The 21,645-nt window shown below is 43.9% G+C and overlaps 1 protein-coding gene across 11 annotated transcripts in view; it reads right to left on the bottom strand.

Annotated features, from left to right (window-relative positions):
- Nucleotides 1–21,645, bottom strand: part of TRIM66 (tripartite motif containing 66) — a 54,778-nt gene that overhangs the window by 25,821 nt on the left and 7,312 nt on the right. The window contains exons 1-10 of one of the 11 annotated variants that reach the window (XM_039863508.1): nucleotides 12,445–12,527; nucleotides 11,047–11,840; nucleotides 10,800–10,824; nucleotides 7,896–8,014; nucleotides 6,298–6,401; nucleotides 4,725–4,872; nucleotides 3,702–3,834; nucleotides 3,266–3,382; nucleotides 1,890–2,004; nucleotides 1,353–1,499 (exon numbers count right to left, since the gene is read on the bottom strand). In XM_039863508.1, the coding sequence (XP_039719442.1) occupies nucleotides 1,353–1,499; nucleotides 1,890–2,004; nucleotides 3,266–3,382; nucleotides 3,702–3,834; nucleotides 4,725–4,872; nucleotides 6,298–6,306 (669 nt within the window). In that variant the 5' untranslated portion in view covers nucleotides 6,307–6,401; nucleotides 7,896–8,014; nucleotides 10,800–10,824; nucleotides 11,047–11,840; nucleotides 12,445–12,527. Of the gene's footprint in view, nucleotides 1–1,352; nucleotides 1,500–1,889; nucleotides 2,005–3,265; nucleotides 3,383–3,701; nucleotides 3,835–4,724; nucleotides 4,873–6,297; nucleotides 6,402–7,895; nucleotides 8,015–10,799; nucleotides 11,841–12,444; nucleotides 12,528–16,044; nucleotides 16,154–17,046; nucleotides 18,096–21,645 lie in introns of those variants that run through there. The other 10 variants (XM_039863509.1, XM_039863507.1, XM_039863511.1 and 7 more) reach the window with 10 other exon arrangements.

Here is a 21,645-nt window from a genome sequence, read left to right on the forward strand (position 1 = left end):
CTTAGGTCAATCCAGCCATTCCAAAGCCACGTTATCTGGGGTCGTTTCAGTGATTACTAACCTCAGAGGCACCCCTCAGTCCTTTTTCTTGTTGCTTTCTTGTCAGCTTTCTCTTCTACTGTCCTCAGTGATTATTTAAAATCTCCACTTCTCTCCTCAGTGCCACTTAGCCAGTGCCTAACCCTCTTATTATCACCTTCAACTTCACAGAGGACAAAAGAGACCATAAAGGGCAAACTCCCACAAACTTGTATCCTTCCTACCTCTGAACTTATTTCTATTATGCTGATACCGTTCTGACCTCCCATGTGCCTCTTATGTTTAAGGCCAACCAGTTCGCTCTAGATCTCACTTCTTTCTACCTTCTCAGTATGCTCACTCCACCGCACAAGTCTTCTATCTTCAGCTTCTCCCCAATAAATGTGTGGGAGACATTACTTTTAAAAAGGTTTTTTATACTTAAAAAAAGTCTGTCTCCTTTTCAATCTACCTTCTTATTTCCCTTTTATTTTTTTTTCACTTTTGTCTCTACTTCTTTACCTCCCATCCTCAGTCCTCTCATTCTAGTTTTTAACCCTCTACTTTGCTGGATTTTTTTTTTTCCCCAAAAGATCACCAGGGAACCGCCTGATTCCCAGATCTCAAGGTTTCTCTTCACTACTCATCCTCTTTCACCTAGCAGTGATAAAATTGATGATTTAAAATTTGAAACTGTCTGTTTCTGTGTACCACAACCCTATTTCTCCTCTAACTGCTGCTTCTCACTTGTCTTCACTCATCCTCTACCCTTCTCTATGCTGAAAATCATGGTATTTCCCCAGGTTCCAGATTTGTTCTTCTCTTCTTCCTTCATACACTCTTATAAGGCAATACAACAGATACCCTAGTGACTCCCACATCTCTATCTCTAACCCTGACTTTTCTTCTGATTTCTAGACCCACCTACCAAAACAGACTTTTGAAATTTCCTTTTAGATGCCCTACAGGCATCTTAGATTCAACATATCCAAATATAAATCTCACCAACTTCTTTTAAAATTTTTGCTCCTTCTCCTGGGCACCACCCTCCTCCCAAGCCCAACACTTCGACATCATCCTCAACTTCTCCTTTCCTCTTAGCTCCCCATTTAAACCCACATAACTTTGTGTGGGACGATCAGCACACTGCTAGTGTTTGGGATAATGTCTAAAACCGTGACCTAAGACAAATAATTACAGAATTTCCCAGCAGAATTGCCTGGAGGAAGGCAGGACCATTTCAGCATCTGGGTCCTTTGCACTGTGGGGTTGTAAAAAATGGCATTCACTTACTAACTCAAAAGCAGTGATTGAGGAGCTGGAGTTCTTCTTACCAGCTCTTTGCTGAAAAGGAAAGGGACACTGGTTTTGCTGCAGACAGCCCAATTGATGAAATTCTGCACATGCTCAAACTGACGGTTAAGGACCATGATGCTCTGTAACTGCTGTTCCAGCTTCCGCTTTCTCTCATTAGTAATGCCCTGTGTACGAAGAGAAAAGATAGAGTCCATGATCCTGTTCTTGGACTGCAGTCCTGCAGTCCACCTGCATGGGAAGTCTGGTGATAGAGAAGATGGGTTGTTTTGTGACTCTCTTCCAAGGCTATGACCCTGCATAGTCCAGGAAGGCAGCTGCCTTAGAGCCAAAGCATTGATGGAAGTTTGAACTAATTTTCCAGCTCTTAATGAACTACTCTCCCAATGTTAGACTGGACATTTTAAGATATAGGGAACAGGAGAGAGCTATGGAAACTGCACATCCAAATTCCAGCCTAAGTGGCGCTGAGATCTGGGACTAGTTTGATATGTGCCTGGTTTCTGACCCAGGGAGAGCACAGAACCCATCCATCTGATCCATCTATACACATATACCTCCAACTCTTCAATGAGCCCGTTGGCCTGTTTGTTCAGCTCATTCATCAGAACCATCTTGGCCATTTTGATCTGGTTTTCCACCTTCCTGTGCTGATGCTTCACCTCAAAAATCCTGTGAACAGGATGGGACACAGCATGGTAAACCCTTCCTTCCAGGACTACAAGGGCCTAGAGACAGCAAGCATAAGAGCCCAAAACTTGGAGGTTGACTACTGAGGTCAGGGCCCAGCAGGCGTCAAACATAAAGAAACGGAAACCTTCCTCCACCACCCAGCCTTTCTACAACCCAGCCCAGTTGATCTAAGTGTGCCAATGGCCAAAAATTTAACCCCATTTTCTCTAGGTAAACCTCAGGTCCACACCCAGGTCAACCCAGCAGCTCACACAGCACTACAAGCAGGACAGAGTAAGTATGGGTATGATTTCATGTAATTTGTTGTCTTAAAAAGTAGGATGTTCCACTAAACAGTGTCATGCCAGTAAAAAGAGCACAGGCAGAAACAAAAAGTGACCAGTAGTTGCCAAGAACTAAGGGTGTTGGGGGAAATGGGGAATGACTGTTAATATGTATGGTGTTTCTTTTTGGGGTGATAAAATGTTCCAAAAGTAGACAGTAATAACGGTTGTACACCTCTATGAATATACTATAAACCACTGAATTGTACATTTTAAAAGGGAGATTTTATGGTATATAAATTATATCTCAGTAAAGGTGTTAAAAAAGAAAAAAAGAAAAAAAAAAGAACATGAGCTTTGAAGTCATACAGACCTAGCTTCCAAACCCGGCTCAGTCACTGACTAGTTGTGTGAACTCAGACAAGTCACCTTAACCTCTCTGAACCTGAGTATGCTCATCAGTAAAATGCAGATAACCTTTGATTCAAAGAATTGTAAGAATTGAAAATAATGCATGTATTATGCCCAACCTAGTGTGTGCCACATGATGAGCTTTCAATACTTAACTAATTCCTCTTCCTATATAAAATATCAATGATTTCATATCATTTGTAGATTGCTATGGAAAACACTGGGAAAAGGATAATAAAGGGCAGAGTACCACTGGCTTGTTGCACTCGCAGAATAAACAGCACTCTATTCCCCAGTAATCTACTCTAGGCCCTCGTTCACAAGCACCTACCTCAGGGTATGTCATGGCCACTTTCAGAAAGCATGGCCCAGACTCACTTTGACCATCATGACCTAGCTTGGTCCTACTCATCAAATGATGACCCAAAGCACTTTCACTGGCCCTGAGACCTCTAAGGCCAGGACGTATGCCTTCTGGGACATATGTCTATATCTGCTTAATGAGACGTCCAGTATGTGAGTGAATGGAGCCATCCCAGTGTTGACAAGGGGCTAGCCTGTGCTACCTGTCTTCAATTTGCTTTGCAGATGTCTGTAGGCTGGATTTCTTATGAGCCACCTGTGTAGTCACACTTTCCAGAAGCATCCTCTGGTTTTGTAGAACTTCTTCAAGATGTCTGCACCTAGAGGATAAGGCAGAAAAAAAGCTGAGGAGGGCTGAGTCTTATTCCGAGCATGCCAGCCAATCAAGAATCCCCACCCTGTCTCAACCAGATCGATGAAGGCTGGAATTATGTCTAGGGAAAGTCATAAATACTGCAAGCTCTTAGCCCTTTAGGCCTCCTCCAGAGAAGCCCCATAACAAGAGCAGAGAAAACTTTAGCCCAGAAGCTGTAGGTTGGCTTGGGCACGGAAAAGATTTTGATGCACTGGGAGCCCAACAGTCTCACAAGGAAGTCCAGAGCCCTCCCAAGCCCCCTGTGGGCAGCCAGCCAGCCCCACCTGTGTTCTTTGTGTTCCACCATGAGGCAGCTATGGCATGTGAGCACATCACAGGTCTCGCAGAATAGCTTGAGCACTTCCTGTGTGTGTAGAGGACAGTACAAGGCGAAGTCCCCAGAACCACCATTCACTCCTGCCAGACAAGATGGAGAAAGTGGGTTTCTCTTGCTCAGGAAGACCTCTCTGTTAAGCTTCGCTGAGCAGACCTTGGCCCTCACTGGATACACGGGAGACACAGAGCTTGGAGGAAAGGTGATGCAAACAGAAGAGGCCTCTCTCTGGGCCACTGAGGTTTCAGGAGCACAAGAAGAAATGCAGGTTTAGCCCCACCAGATTTGCCCAGCTGTCCAGAAATAAACCATCAAGCCTCAGGCATCCACCACCTGCCAGAGGCTGAGGAAGGAGCCTGCAACTGCAGCACCTGGATCTCCTGCAGAATAATGAATCCTCTAAAATTCAACCTAAACCTCTCAATAACCAGGATTCTGTATGGTGGAGCTGAAACCAGCTACTTCGCCTTGCCAGGTTCCAGGCCAGATCACACAGATCATTAAATCTGGTCTTGTGGGTATGACAAAGGTAAAACCCATCCCATGGTTCAAGGGCCTTGGGAAAAGACTTTCAAAGAGATTGTCACTTAAAACAAGGGACAATGGATAGACAAATGGACAAGCCCTGATACAAGTTGTTTAATTAAGTAACTAAATAGAAATAGGCATGATTGCTCTAAATAGACTTAAAGGCAGGGAACTCAGCTAGCTTCCATGATAATTTAAGACTATTCCTCCCTGTACCATCTCACCCACACTCACCCACCCCCACCCCCAACACGGAGAGCCCAGAGTGACTTACGCTGTGACTGTGACTCTGGAGGAGACATCTTTCCTTTGGGAAAGGCTCTGGGGACCACCTTTACCCTTACCTCCAGAAGGGAAACGAGGTCAGAGAGCTATTTATCCAGGGATTTAGGGTTCAGCGCTGCTTAAGGGCATGTGAGCTGGTGGGGAGAATGAGGAATGCTACCTGGAGAGCCCTTCTGGGCCCGAGGGAAGAGTGGCCCCCCGGGGGCGGGGCCATGCCGGTGCTCCTCCGTGCAGGAGCTGCACAGCCAGCGGTTGCAGTAGGTACAGAGGATGTGTGCCGCCCTCTTCTCCTTGCACTCAGAGCAGTTCTGGAAGCAGAGAGTTCTGGAGTTACTGACAATATTCTTATTTGGGCCTGCCGCTATGTGTGGTAAATGCTCTAGGGACCGGGGTCCTGCAGGGCTGTTCCTCCACTATCTGGGAGTGCAGTCAATTCCAGAATGCTGCCTGGGAGTGATGTGTGGGGGCCTGTGAAGGAAAGCACCCTTTGTGACTAAAAGAATAGTTGCCTCAGGGCTATTAACACTGGCGCTGTGCTGAAGATAAGGATACCCATATGAATAAGGCAAAGATCTCCTCTTAAGACACACACAGCCTCCATGGGGTGGCCACATTCAATGAGTAATAAAATGGAAGTAATAAAAGGAAGCAAAAGAGAGGTTTTGCTCAGTAGAGGTGAGGCTGGGAAAGATTTCTTAAAGAGGGGTGACATCTGAGTTGGATGTGGAATGATGAGTAGAAATTCACCAAGGAGACAAGGGAGGAAAATGGGAAAGCACAGGCAAAAGCAGAAAGTTCAACATGCCAGCAGAGAGGACCAGGCCACTGATGTGGGGTACACAGACAGATGACTGCATACAGCCAGGAGAAGGCAAGCACAGAGCAACTCTCAGAGCTGTGTTTCTACGACTGGGGCTGGCTGGGCCCAAGAGTACCCAGGCTTCTCCTAGTCCAAATGTTCATTCATTTGGTCAACAAATATCTTGTAAAGCTAATATAAAACATGAAGAAGAGATTTTGAAAAAATTAGCCTGTCTGTGCCTGAATAATACAAGCCACTAAACCAATACAGATTCTGACAGCTTTCTCCTCACACTGGCATCTGAAAAACCCACAGCAAGGGGAAAAAAAGAGGAGAAATACAAGTTTTACTAATTAAACTTTGAATTCCTTGAGGGTAGAGAACATAGGTCTCTGACTGCCCAGCACCCAGTACAGGGCCTAACACATGTAAAATATTCAATAAGAATTAGATACAGGAGCAAGTAAGTAAATTGACAAATGATTAAAATGTAGTGTCAAGGATACCCTAGTACAGAGAAGAACAGATGGGGAACCAGTCAGTAAGTGATGTGAAATTTCAGAAATTCAGGTAAAAAGTATTAATTAATTGTTAAATACAGGCAAGGCTGATGAACTCATTTAATCCAGCCTGGGGCATGAGTTCCAACTCAGGAGGGAGAAAAGAGGATATAAAACCTTAGTATTGCTATTTTTCAGTAGGAGCTGTAAAAGAGAAAAAGGACCTCATTTTGGCTTCTCTAGCTCGAACATTTTGACTCTCTTCTGGATAGAAGGATGGATGAATGTGTAGAAGGATGGACAGATGGATGGTTAGGCATATTGATAGAGGGGTAGTAAGTTGGACAGAGTGATGAATAGACAGGCTTATGGACAGGGGCACCACAAATTTCTAAAAAGCATCAGCTGCTTCTTTGCTTGTCCTGACTTACCCTGGCCATTTTGGACTGCCCAACAGAAAAGCAGTGCAGAAAAAAATGTTCAGTTACATCCCTGGTAAGGCACACTTGCTTACACTCAGGACAGAAGATGAACTCTGGGAGGGGGGAGAAAAGATAGCAAAGTCAGGGCAACATGGCAAATTATACATAAGGCCTAGGCATGAGGACTTCTAATACCCAGCACCAAGGTATGTGCCAACACCATTGTGCCAAAATGAACTGTGTGACACCACAGCCTGCACTTACCATCTAGTTACTCGGAATATAACCATCCTATTAGGGGCCTGCAGTAGACCTCTTCACATCCTTGTCTTTACCTGGTTGATCTTCTTTCCCATCCCACGAGCCGTGCTACTACAGACCCAACCCTGTTCTGGTTCTGATAATCAAGTCCCTTCCTATTGCTCCCATTCCTCTTTCCACAGGCCTGAGAGTTACCCACCAGCTGGACACAGACACAGGAATGAGCACAGCTGAGATCAGCCAAACCCAGCCTAGCCCAAACTGCCAACCTATAGAATTAAAAATTAAATAAAGTTTAATTGTTGTTTTAATCATTAAGTTTTGGAGTGGTTTATTAGGCAGCAAAAGCCAACTAATATATCCTGGAAAATCAAAAACCAAAAACCAGACAAAGTAATAGTTTAATACTCTTCCTCCCCCCCCTCCCCCCCCTTCCCCCCCCCCCCCCCCACCCGCAAAACAACCTCCCTAGTCTTCACAGAGCCAGGGACTTTAACGACAAAATTGGATCTGGAATCTCCTAGATATTCTCCCGTCTGTCAAGAACAGTGGACAGAGGCAGAGGCAGAGAAAGATGCTCTCCACAGGAGGCATCATCCAGCAGAATTGGGTGACTGTTCCTCCCTTCCACTTGGCTTGCCCTGGGAAGACCCTTCTCATCTATCCCTAAGTCGGAAATGCTGCTCTAACCATTTAAAATAATTTCCACAACACTTCCAACTCCCTGGTACCAGATGCCCACACATTAGTCAGAGTAACATAGCCTCTTTAGCATCATGAAAAAAGAGAAATAACTGAATAGATCAGAGAAGGCCTCGTCACACATCTTCTACCTTCCTTAAAGGTCTAAATCCTCAGCTTGGTGCTCAAGGATATTTTCAAGCTGGCCTTGTCTCTCTCTAGTAACATCTCTAGCTTCATCCGCCACACACCCTATGTTCTTACAATGCCAAATATTTCTGCTATCACCTAAAATGTCGAACGTTCGCATAACTCTGCATTTGTGAAAGTGCTGTTCCCTCTCCCTGGAATACTTTCTTACTCCCCCACCTTTTCAGATAAACTCCTATTCGTCCTTTCAAATCTGTTCCAAATGTTCTACCTTTGAGAAGCAGGATTAATTTCCCTCAGGATGAGTTAATTATTCCCTCTTCTGGGTTCCCACAGCACCCTGGACATCCCTCTAATATAACAAATGTCACATTGCATTCTAACTATCTGTTCACACGTCTGCATACAAAAAATAACCCACAATTGGTACTAAAAGATATTGCATGATTTTTAGTAAATTGGACAATTATGTTTCTTTGGGGTTTGGGTATTCCATGTGTATTCCCTGTACTCACAGCCACTGAAACTAGTAAGAAGCCATCTGGAAGTTCTCCGGGTGATGGGAAAAAAGCCAGCCCAGGATGACAGAGGAATCAGGTCTGATCCAGAGCAGAGGTGTGGTGGTTGGGAAAGACTGTGGATTGGAAGATATGGGTTTCAGTCCCAGGGCTGGCACTATCTGTGTAACCTCAGGTGAGTGATCCCCTTTCTTTTAATCTTACTTTCTACATGATGGCAATGGGAATAGCAGGGAAGTATGGATTATCTAACCCTCTTCCTCTGGCTACTGCAGCCCAGCTTCAGAAATATTCCCCTGGACAAGATGGAAAGGCACAGACTGCCTAACAGAGAGCTAGCTATCACCTTGTCAGCAAGTCAGGACATAGGCTGTGGCTGAGGGGAGGCCTAGATTTAAAGGCTCATCTGTCTGAAGAGGGGCTGCTGCAGTAGACATCAGAGATGGAGAATCATGGCAGGGTTGCTGTGGGAGATCCCAGGGAGGCCATGGGCCCAGAGTGGACACAGAGGACGTGTGTTCTCTTTGTGTCACAACAACCTGATCCCGAAATCCTTATCTTCCCTCAGAAAGTCCCTAATCTCATCAAGCTGTGTTAACCTTTAGCTTTTTTTAAAGGAATTCTTCATTTTTCAATGAAAATATCAAAACAGTTTATTTTAAAAGACAACTGGAATACATAAACTCCTAGGGCTGTGGATCTATCTAAGATAACCAAACATTTGCCGATAATATTTAACATCAATTTATTTATCAATACATATTTAAATCACATATTACAAAGAATATTATTTATATTGCTTTTTTCCTACATGAATTCTTCAAGCAACAGCCTTGAGCTTTTTTTTCATACACAGGACCATCAGTTCTGAGACATGCAGAGCCATGGCCCAAAGGCCACACAACCATCCCCAGAGGAGGTGGGGCTTCTGTTTCCAGAATGAAGAAGTCACTGCCACAGAGGTCCTCCTGGGGACCTAGGGACCTGGTACATGGACTCTGAAAGCCAAGGATGTTCAGTCCATCTGTCACAAGAGTGACCATTTCTGGTTCCCAGGAGGTGTGGGACAAATTACTCTCTTACCACCACTCCCTGTACCAGGTACTTTACATGTGCTATCTCATTTAATCATCAAACCATCTCTGAGAGGTAGGCATTGTCCCCATTTCACAGTTGAAAAGACTGAGGCTCCAAGGAGCTGTCACCATCAAAGATTATACAAAGCAGGGGCAAGAACTACAACTGAAACTCAAGTCTCTGTCTCTAAAACCCAGTCTTTTCTATTATGCTATACTCCTAATTCAAATGTAAATAAACAAGGTAATTCTATTTTAATTAACTAAATAACTTGATTATAAGTAAAATGTTCCATAATCATAACCAGACTCTAATAATGGCCTGGAACTAGTTCTGAACCTGGGAATCCAGAAGCAATTGAAAGCCAGTCCTGGCTGTGCTTAAAGTTTTAAGAAATATGATCTTTGCAAAAAGGCAAGTGAAGCAGAGTTTTTCTGCTTGAAGAAAATAAATTGGGGCAGTTCCACTCTATAGACCGGTAGTTCTCAAAATTTTTTACATGTCTAAATCATCTGAGGCATTTTAAACATCCTGATGTCCAGTCCACGATCTCATATGAATTAAATCAGTGTTTCAGGAGATGGGATCCAGGCATCAGAGTTTTTAAAAAGTTCCCAGATGATTAAAATATACAACCAAGCCTGAGGACCAGTGCCTTAGAAAGAGCCCCCCACCCCAGCCTATGGCTGAGCCTGATAGCTCTGTCCCCCGCATCATGCAGCTGGGAAAGGCAGGCTCATCCAGTTTTTAAAAGGTTCCAAAAAGTTTAAGACTCTGAATGCAGCTATGATGTATTTCCCCTCTGGCAGAGAGAAGGGCAGATGCCCAACATACAGAAGGGTATCCTGATACCTAGGTACTCCGGGGGTTGTGAGTGAGTTGGCAGACACATTTTTGCCTCCTCTAACTCCCAGTTCTACTGAAGGACCCACGAGCAGACTTAGGGTGCAGGCTGAGGTCTGACACTACAAGACTGGGGCCTAGAGAGTGTGCTGAGCCCATGACTTAGTGAGGCAGCAAGGGAGCGGGAGCAGACCGAGTAGTCTACCCTTCAGACATGAACAGCAGAGCCAAGGCAACCTGGGCCCCAGAGGGCTAGAGTGGGAGGGAAATCCCAGAAAGGTCTCAGAAAGAGACAGCTCAGCCCACCGGGTAGGAACACATATACCCCTGGCACATAAGCAACTCTGTGAGAGTTAAGGAGCCCTTCATTCTACGGCCCTTGAAACTTGCAGCTTGGGCCCAGCTCTGACTGCAGCAGAATGGTGGCATCCTCTGAAGCAGCCTCATGTTCCTCTGCCAGCTCTCACCTGTAGAACAAAAGCTGGACATACCTAGCTTTCGGACCTAGTTTTTTTCACTGCTCATCTAACCACTTTCCTCACCATAAAGATGGTGACATGGGGGCCCAGAGAGAGGGAGGAACTTAGCTAAAACCTGGAGAGCCCTTATAAATCATAGGTGGTACTTTGAACCACTGAGTAGTCCTTGATTACCTCTGTAGCCACAAGTAAGGCAGTCTACCTCCCTATGCCTCTGTCAGACACTATACAAGGAGAAAAAAAACGTACTGGTTGTATCCTCTGGTGGGCTGGCCATCCTCATTAATCATTCATGTCCTCTCACCCAAAGGTATAGTTCCAGGGTCCTGGACATCAGCTCAGGCCCCCACCACACAAACCCCTGAAGCCTCCATAGCTCAGAGCAGCACCACCTTTGAGAAACACGATGTACCCACTCCCCAGATGCCCCATCCCTGATAGAAAGACAGATTTTGATCCAAAAGTGACTGCTGCTCCTGCCCCTGGCTGCCAGCAGGCTTACCTGTGGCCCTTGATTAGAGCGACACCTGGGAGAGAAGTCAGAAGAGCGACAGGTGAGACCACCATAGGGACCAGAGGACAAGGCTTACCAAGCACCCAGGAACACCCACCCTGCATGCTGCAGCCAGCTGGGCCACAGAGCCTAAGCCTCAGGGAGCTGGGTACTGGGTGGGGTAGGGAGAGCAGCCTGGATCCTCTCCTCCTTTCTCTGATGCATCCTCAGCCAGGGCTGCATTTCTCCAGCTCACCTGTGATGCTGCTGCAAGAAAGGGCTTGGTTGACTCCTCCTGTTCCTGTTTATCTCGAAGGCTCTGCAGCAATTTTCCCAAACTGAACAGCAAGAGGAAGACCTCAAAGAGGCGACTCTCTTCCTAGCTGCATCTCCTTCCTAATCCTCTGGGTGCCTTGGAACAGAAGCTCAGAAGGAAGAAAACGAGATTTTCAACTTTCAGGAACTAGCTCTGTCGCTCTCTGCTCAGCTCGGGAGGCCATCACTCTCAGCCTTTTAGGACTCGATCCAAAAATCCTTCAGCCCTCCATGTTCCCCAAAATGACAATGTTCATGTGTGGCTGGAACCTGCCCCGATCCGGCAGCTCATTTAAATAGAGCTCATCAAAACAACAGTGTTGGTGGAGAAGTGAGTAGCTGCAGGGCCCGGGGGACCCCCTGTTTATACGTAGGAAGAATGATGCAATCTGGGTATCAAAATAGCAATCCAGAATGGAATAACAGGCTCACGCAGCAGCGGTGCCTGCACAGCCAGAGCTCAAGTTGACACACTCTGTCAGCCCCACACTGCTGCAGCACGCAGATGCCAGGCGCACACTCTCACCGCATCATTTTTAAAATCAGCAGGAGCCCGAGCTATCTCTCCATGCCCCCAGCACTGAAGGAGGGTGTGGGGAGGGGGGCCTTCGACAGACATTAAAATCTGTCTCCTACACTCACCTGCTCCTGCCACTTCACCTGAAGTCCTAATCCTGTGACGTCACAGTCAGTTGCCATAGTGACCAATTGTCCGTCACAAGTGGAGGCTTAGGACTTCAGATGGAGAAGACACACATTTTATGATGCACAAAGGTCCTGGGAGGTATCCCTTGGTGGCTAACTATCCCCCAGGGGAAAACAGTCATATACAAGCAGAAAGAAAAAAGGGAAAGAAAAATGGGACTGAGCTGGAGGAAGAACATTAGGTTGGGGCAAGACTACAAGTGCAGAAAAATTTCAGAAGCGCAGAGGGGGAATGATAAGGAATGAACCTGGAAAGGAAAGACTGGCAGATGAGTAAGCTCCTGAAGCACCCTAAATGCTAAGCTGAGGAGCCTGACCTATATCTTAAGAGCAAAGGCAACCCAAAAAGTTTCTGAAGAGACAGAGGTGGGCTTTATGGTTATTTTGATGGAGTGGAAACATGGGGGTCAGAAAGGAAGCTTGGGCAGTTGAATATTAATGGATCCTGAACGAAGGTAGAAATGGAAAAAAAGGGACAGAAGAGTTGTTTCAAAGAGAACTGATAGGATGTACCAAAAGAGGATGTTGGGGGAAACAATGATGCGTGAAGAAAAAGGAGTCAAATGAATGGGCTTTCATGAACAGAGATAGGTAACAGGAGCGGGAAGAGAGCAGTGGCCAAACCCCATCTTACCTGTGTCCTACTTTCTCTGGCATCCATAGCCTCTTAAGATCAGAGCTGCCTTGCTGGACCAGTGATTCACAAATCTGGAGTGCCTGTTAGAAATTCTGAATGGACCAAATCTACATCTCTTAGGTGTGGGTGTGGGGCCAGGAATCTATATTTTTAGCAAGTTTCACAAATAATTCTTAGGCATCCAGACCAGCACTGGTTCAAGGGCTGGGAATCTAGAACCAATGGCCTGGACAACTGCAGTAGCCTCCTAGCAGGTCTTTCTGTACCCAGTCTCATCTGCAATCATTCTTCTCACTGAGGCAAAATGACTTTTTAAAAATACAGATTTGATCAGATTTTACTGACTAAAAACATGCAATGGTTCTCCACTGTCTAGTGAATAGCTTAATCAAGACCCTTCATAACTTGGCCCTAAATTTCCTTTCCAAACAGAGTTCCTACTTCTCTCCTTCAAGCAATCCTATGTTCCAGCCCAAATTAACTTTCTTCTGTTCCTCCTGGCCTCACCTCCTCCTGGTGCCTCTTTCCTAACACTGCGATTCCCTACCTGCGATTCCCTGCCAGATTTTTCTGGCCTTGCCTAGCTCCTACACAGCTATTCCGACTTGATGCCACCCACAGATTCAAATCCACCCAATTTCCCCAAGCAGAGCCTAAAAAGGTGGTCAGAAAACTACAGCTCGCCTGTTTTTGTAAAGTTTTACTGGAGCAGAGTCATGCTCATTAATTTCCATATTGTTTATGATTGTTTTTGTGATGCAGTGGCAGAGCTGAGTAGTTGTGAGACAGCCTGTATGACCTGCAAAGCCAAAAACACTTATTATATAGCCCTTTATCGAAAAAGTCTGCTGACCCCTGGCCTAAAGCAACAGCTACTTAAATGGTTCTAGCCTCATCCTTTAGGGCTCAATTCTGGTAATGGGGATTCCTGCTTATTCCAAGTCAATCCACATTTCTATATGCTCTAGTTCTGATAATTGGGTCACATTTGGACTGGGCTTTCAGTTTGGGGTAGGATGTAACAATGAAAGGGCATTTCAGGAGGAGGGAACATCATAAACAGAGGATTACAGATGTCATAATGTGAGGTCTCTTGTGAGGGAAAGATTGACAAAGCTAGGTCATATAGAGGAATGACAGGAGATGAGGCCCTAAAATTAGTGTGGGGTCAGATTGGGAAGAACCTTGATGGCCATGCTAAGTTTCTGTTCTGAACTGCAAGCAATCGAGATATTTTCCGGTAGCTAGAAATGCAGGCCCAGAATAGGAGTGATCAGGGTGGAAACTAGAGGATTTGGGATAATAACCCATGGAGGCAACAGGTGAAGTGAGATCAGGCAGGGGGATCCAAGAACTGTGGGGCAGGGCCAGGCGGCATATCTGAGCCAAGAGTCAGAATCTGGGCATGAGGGCCTGGTGACAGGCTGAGACTGGAGATGGAAGGCCTAAAGCCTTCAGAGCCTATGCTCCTAGAATCCATCCAACTGTGAAATAAGCTTTCTGTGCCAAGAAAGTACCCACGGTGGAATGCAGAAGGCACAGGTAGGATGAATCCAGCCTTATCTTGTCTGATAGAGTAGTACCTCTATCTCTTTTCATTTCAAATTAAAAGAGACAATCCAAGGATTGATGCGCTGACATACTCCATGCAGAGCCACTGTCCCCATTTCCAACTGGGCCTGGACAGAGAGACAGTTGGGGAACCAAGGGCAGTATCTGACTCTAGGTCTGAAGTTCCTACTGGCTCTCAAGCCCAGGCAAGCCCTGGACTGACAGGCAAGGGACTGGATTTTTAACTTTTGGTTCTGTAAGTGACCACATATGTGACATTCAGCAGGATTCTAGCCCTTTCTAGACTACTGATGCCTCGTTTATTCAGTGAGGGGTTAAAGATAAGCTCTAAAGGTCTTTCCTACTCTCTGGCCTCCACAGCATTTACTATTACTGGTCTCCCTTGCATGAGAGAGTTCCAACAAACAAGAGGTTCCTCCAATACCTGTCCTTCAATCGCAGCTACCTTGAAATCCCTCCCTCAGCAAATCCATTCCAGCTATAGCCTTCTGAGCACTGCTGGCAGCAGCAAGCACATCCCCCAGAACATAGCCTGCCTCCTTCCTATTACCAGGGGAATTGCTCTCCCAGTAACAGGTACTGTTCTGAGGTGCAGTGTGCTACTCCCAGGACCCGAGAGAGCCAATTAAGGTGAGGAAATTGTTCGTGAACTATAAAGCTATCCTGCTGATAGGGCTCCAGAGCTCCAGCTTCTGCACCTGCTGCACACCCGGCTCAGCCCAGCTCAGTAGCTTCACCTCCACCTGGGAGACCTGGGTCACAGCCCACAACAGATCCCACAATGGTTGACACTGTTCAGTACCTGGAACAAGTAAATAGCAGTTGCCTTGCCTGCCAGGCTCCTGTAGGGGAGATCTCACCCCGCTTGCCTCCCACCCTCACTCCAGGCCATAGAGCCCCTCCAGCTGAGCTGCTCATTAAGACAAGCATCGCTTCCCTCTCTGACTCTGAGGTTGTAGCATCTTGCATCAGTTCCCTCTCTTTGGATCTTCCCAAAGCCCCAAGGCCTATCCACTGAGGGACAGATATTGCTCCCCCTTTCAGCATTTGTAATTTACAAGGGACATGCTGTCACCTGTCACTAGCTTTAGGAAGCATGAGGCTATGGTGGTTATCTGGTTTCCTTAGAGTTCTTCAAGTCCAGCCCTAGAAGCCAGAGAAGACCCAGGATCACCCAGTCAATTAGTGCCAGGGTTCAGACCGAGCCCCTGGGGCCATGACCAGGGCACTAGTCACATCTCAACTGCATTGCCTACATGGATAATGGGAAAAGTAAGATACTGTACAAGTAGATTATGGAATTTAGATCTCAGAATCAAGGTTGCCCTGCTAGAATTTGCCTTTAGTAGATCTGAAGAGAAAGGCTAATGTTCCTTTTACTCACATAGAAAAGGAAATATCCAATTAATTGTCTTTTCTTTCCCAAAATAGGGGTCCCCAACCCCCGGGCCACGGACCAGTACTGGTCTGTAGCCTGTTAGGAACTGGGCCACACAGCAGGAGATGAGCAGCAAGTGAGTGAAGCTTCATCTGTATTTGCAGCCGCTCCCTAGAGCTAGCATCACAGCCTCGGCTCCACCTCAGATCATCAGGCATTAGATTCTCATAGGAGCACCAGTCCCTGGTACCAAAGAAGTTGGGACCGCTGCCCTAAAACAACAAATAGAGCCATAATGTGCAGTTTCAGCCAGTTCCCTCAGAGCTTCCTATATTTATTTAAAATATCACTTTGGGACTCAAATTCTATCTTTCCAGATAGAATTTGACCTGAGACCATTTCAATTAGGCTTAAAAACAAACAGTCTTAAGTAGGTATTCTTATTGCAGCTCCAGTCATCCCACTGCGTGGCTAAGCAACTGTGTGCTCAGCACACTCCTGCTTTTGTTCTGGACCCCATCACTAGCTTATGAGAACCTTGCCCAGCTGGTCTCAGAGCCTGAGACCGATGTAGACCCATTTTCTAGTGTGGAGTCGCTGGGGAGAATCTCAGCTAGGCTGTAGCTGAATTAATTAAAGATTTGCACCTGACGGCTCAGGCTGCAGGGTTCGTTCTTTCCTCAGGATTCTCCATGGAGTCTCCCCATTCAGTTCAGTGATTCCAGGTGAGCGTGGACTCTCCATCTGAGCAAAGCTCTACAGTGCAGATCACAAGTTTTGAAAGCAGGTAAACTTGAATTTGACCTGACCTGACAGTAGCTATTAAACCTTAAACTTTACATAATCATAATACCCAGGTTTTTCATCCGTAAAATGGGAATAAAACCTACTTTACAGCGTTGCTGTGAAGTTTAGAAAAGATAATACAGGTACAAGTACCCAGTACAGTGTCTACCAACTAGTAGATGCTTGATAAATGTTTTGCACCTTGCAACTCGAGGAACAGAAAGCGGCAGTGTCACGAATGGAAAAAGTCTTCTTCTGGGCAAGTGTCATGGGAGATCCTTGTGGATTCGCTGATTAATTTGTTCAATAAATATTCACTTAAGACCCCCTATCTTGTGTCAGGTTCTGTGTTGAGCTGTGGGGTTGTAGGCATGAAAGACACAGTCCAGTTAAATGAGAAGATGCACAGCTCATGCCCTGCCCAGTGCCCCAAGGCAGGAGTGCAGGCCTGCGGAAGCCCCATTGAAGAATCAGAGCTGAAAACCAGTTGGACAAACCCTGAGACCAAGCACAGCCCCTCTTCCATTCAACACAGCAACTGCTCAGTGCTGCCCAGCAACCAGGAGAAATAGATTTATGGAAATGCACTAATCTCCATGCAGTGTGACCCCACCCCGCAGGAGGCACTACTGGTAGAGACCTATTTGTTCTTTAGCCTCTATGCATCTGCCCTGACACCCTTATGTGCTCTCACTTGTTACTTTTGAAAACCCCAGATTGACAGAAATAGGATAAGCCTTTTAGCAAGTCAGTGTTCTTCCTCTGCTGAATAAAGTGGCAGTGTTAAAAGCTCCCAAAGCATGGCTTCTCAAATTACAGACCAGAAATTTAAGTTCAGAGATTGGATATCTCACTAGACTTACCAGAGATAGGTGACAGCTCTGTTTTTCATCAGACAGCTCTTTTGGGTGCCATTCTTTTAGTCCTTTGGAAAACATTCAGTAAGCAACTTATATTCACCAGCCCTGGTGCATGAAGAACCTCCCAAAAGTATTGCTCCTTTGCCTGAACTTGAAACGATCTTCTCTTCACATCCCTGCCATACTGCATGATTATCATCTATCTGTTAAGGTATCTGACCTTCAATAGAATATGAGTTCCTTGAAAGCAAAGACGCTGTCTTTTCATCTCTGTACTCTAAATGCCATAAAGCCTCATACACAAAAGTCAATAGATACCTGTAAAGGAGACAGACCAAGAAATACCACACAGCAGAGTCCTAAAATCTCTAAGTAGTAAAGGAAGCTGATTCCACTCTTCACCCATCAATGCAAATATGGAAGGTAACAATGGTCTAGCCAGACCACAGTACATACTAAAGGATATAAGATGCCACATAGTCAAAAAATTGCTTCTCTGGTTCCAAAACAAGCATATTCACATGTAACAATTTTTTTTCACTTCAGTTTCACAAGTTCTAAATAATAGGTTTTTTTCACATGTCTTGCTCTCCTACTACATCCTTAGCATAGTACAGAGTGTTTTATGTGTATGTTCTCATTTAGTCTTCACAACAATCCTGAGTTTCAATTACTATTATCGTTATCCCTATTTTACTGGCAAGAAAACTTGCCCAAGCTACACAACTATTAAGCAGCAGGCAGATTAGGACTCACATTCTGATGCCCAGATATATTGACAGCAAAGTTCGTTTTTAGTCTTCATTACATTTAGAAAACTTGGCAACTGATAATTGTCATTAGCCCAAATTTAGTTTTCTGACTTTGAGTCAAACAAAGCCTTGAGACATGCATATTAGTTCATGTTAAAAACCTAAGTGAAATCAAAGCTCTAAACATAAGAGCTAAAACAATAAAACTCTTAGAAGAAAACATAGGGTAAATGCTTCATGACCATGGATTTGGCAATGATTTCCCAGATATGACACCAAAAGCACAGGCAACAAAAGAAAAAATAGATAAGCCGGTCTTCATCAAAATTTAAAACTTTTACTCATCAAAGGACACTATCAACAGAACAAAAAGGCAATCCAAGGAACAGAGAATATATATGCAAATCATATATCTTATAAGGGTCTAGTATCCAGAATATATAAAGAACTCGTACAACTCAACAACAAAAAATCTGATTAAAAAATGGGAAAAACTATAACTATAACATTAAATGACAACTCCCTACTCCACTCTCACCTCAGCCCCTGGCAATTGCTATTCTACATTCTCTAAGAATTTGACTAACCTAGGTAACTCATGTAAGTAGAATCATAGAGGATTTGTTTTTTTGTGACTGGTTTATTTCATTTAGCATAATGTGCTCAAGATTCATTCGTGTTGTAGCATGTGTCAGAATTTCCTTCCTTATTAAGGCTGAATAATATTCCATTGTATGTATATACCACATTTTGTTTACCCATTCATCTATCAAAGGACATTAGGGTTGCTCCTACCTTTTGGCTATGACAAATAATACTGCTATGAACATGGGTATACAAATATTTCATTGAGTCCCCACTTTCAATTGTTTTGGGTAAATACTCAAAAGTGGAGTTTCTAGATCATATGGTATTCTATTTTTAAATTACTTTTAGGAAATACCATACTGGTTTCCATAGAGGCTGCGCCATTTTATATTCCCACCAATAGCGCATAAGAATCCTAATTTCTCCACATCTTCACTAACACTTATTATTTTCTATTCTTTTTTTTTTTTAATAATAGCCATCTTAATGATGTGAACTGGTATTTCATTGTGGTTTTGATTTGCATTTCTCTAAAGATTAGTGATATTAAACACCTTTTCATGTGCTTATTGGCCATTGGTATATCTTGTTTGGAGAAATGTCTATTCAAGTCCTTTGCTACTTTTTAACTGGGTCATTTGGTTTTGTTATTGTTGAGATGTAGGAGTTCTTTATATGTTCCCAATACTGCTGGAACTTTTAAGACATACATAAGATTCACCATATTTATAAATTTAATTTATTAGATTTCTAAGAGTTCTTTAAGTAATTAGAAATGCTTATTTGCTAGACTATTTCATTACTTAAAAAGAAAATACACTTAATTTATAAAAGCAAGTATTAACTGTTTGTAAATATATTCAAATATTATGAAAGGCCCTTAAAAATTACTTAAAATTTGCCACATTTGTAAATAGAATATTTGTAAGCTAAAATCAAAAGCTTAAGGAAAAACAAGTTTAAGTTATGTTTAAAAATCAGATATTAATTTAAAAAATCAAAGTAGACCATATCTTCTCCATGTTTCAAACACTTAACAGAGCTTCAGAGAGCTCAAAATTCAGATCTAAAGACAATTGCAGTGTTATATTGCCTCAAAAAGAGCCTAGACTTGCTTTACAAATATTTTGCAAAATACTGTAGACAATAAAAAAAAAAAGATTGTTTCTAAATACTGTCAACTTATTTGACTTTCTTGCCTTCTAAGTTCATTCAACAGATATTCACTGCACCTCTATTACATGTCCTGCACTACAATGCTGAAATGAAGGGACCTGGTTCCTGTCTCCAAAGACTTCACAGTTCTCAAAGAGATTGTTTCCTAGGAAACACAACATTCAGAAGCAAGGCACAAGCTCCTCCCTGCTGGGCCGCAGCTTAGATGGTGAATGGTTCACTAGTCTGTGTATCTGTTCAAAATCTGTTCCTGACCAACCCTGGGAGCCCAGCCCATCTCCCCCAGCCTCAGAACTTTAGTGAGCCAGGGCACGTCCTCTCCACCTGGGTGTCGGCCAAACCTTGGATCAAAACCTTTCCAGGGTTCTTAGTCTGCCACCAATTTAAGGAAATCCCAAACAGAAAAAGTCCCAGCTTACAAAACATAGGCATCAAGAGGATTTGCTTTGTTTCACAGATTCCCCAGAGTTGCTTTCAGCAATGAATATCCCTTGGGCATTTAAATTCTGATTTTTTATACACCTGAAATTCAATTCCTATGAAACAGGAAAAGAGACTTGTTATATAGAAGGAGATAAACCTGTGATGCTTTTGTACTTACCCTCTGGGACAGTCTCATGAGCTTTGATAACCTGTCTATTGGATCAAGCCCTGGAAGCAGTCCTTATAGAGGAAATGCTGGCAGGGTAGGAGCCGGGCACCCACACATTGCAGGGCCTGAAGGCACAATGACCAAGTCCTTATTATGGCCTTCATCTGTCCATTCCTGTGTTTCTGGTCAACTAGTGGCAGCCTCACAAAGCTCACGCCCATATCTATGCCTATGCCTATGCCTGGTGCTGGGCCTTTTCCACTGACATCTCAGGCAGAAAGCAGCATTTAGAGTGAGCAAGCTCCATTCCTTATAAGTGAAGCACAAAGAGCGATTTATTTTTGGGGCTAGGGGAATGTTCCTGGATAGGACAGAGAGGACTCACACCAAGGCCTCAGAAGCCCAGGCCATGTTCCTCCCCTGAACTGGAGCTTATGTCGAACAGCAGGGCACAGCCTCAACCTCTCTTTTGGCCCCAAAGAGAGAATCCAGCATCTCTGCTATGGAAAAACAAAGCCTGGAGGCACCTGCTAGGTTGTGTTTCTTACAGGGCTTGTTTGCCTTTACAAGTGTCCCAGAGTTACCTGTGCCTCTCTTTATCAGTGGACAAGCTTGACCTAAAATTTCATTTTGGACAAAAGAAGGAAATTATTAAATGCCAAGTTCATTCCAGGTGCTTTATATACTTCATCTCAATCCTCACAACTACCCTTAGACATAAGGATTACGTATTCCTGCAAATTAAATAAAAACATGAAGGACAGGCTGAGGAAACTGAGGCTCAGAAAGGTTGGGTAACTGCACAAAGACAGATGGTAAATAGCAGAGTTCAAATTCAAATTCATCCCAGGTCAGTCTGATTCAAAACTCCACCCTTTTAACTACTGAAATGTTTCTTAAGGTGAGGTCCACACACATATTTTCATGAGTTCCCTCCAATAATTTTTTTTAATTCGTGTTTCATTCTGGTAAGGGTTTTTCGAAGAATAAATGTTCTGGATCATCTACATACCCACAAAGATAAGATTTTTTTTTTTAGGGGCAGTGTTAAGAGTTTAGGATCTAGTTCTCACCAAGCAGTATTACTTTGTCTTATGCTAATGAGAAGAGAAAGAAGCAGAGTTGATATGTAAAGGATGCATTCTTGCCACATGAAGTATAAATGACATTGCAGCACAAAATGATATTTCACAGTATGTACTTGGAATAGACAAAGGAGGTAGGGAAACTGAGTCATCATCGTTGTGGGATAAGTTTGCCACACTTAGCCACAATATGGAATACTACTACATTTAAGTTAGAGTGGCAATGTAACTTAGCTATATATCTACAAATGAAGTTAGTATTGTTAACTTAGTTTTTTTTATAGTTTGTAAACTATATAAGAACAAAAGGAGTGTACCTAGTTTTATATTTGTACTTACTGAAGAAACAAAACAAAAATCATTTAATTTAGACCTGGAGCTGTATAATTATGCAAATTTGAGAGAAAAC

Source organism: Pteropus medius, unplaced genomic scaffold, assembly GCF_902729225.1.
Source record: "Pteropus medius unplaced genomic scaffold, Ma_sr-lr_union100, whole genome shotgun sequence".
NCBI lineage: Eukaryota > Metazoa > Chordata > Mammalia > Chiroptera > Pteropodidae > Pteropus > Pteropus medius.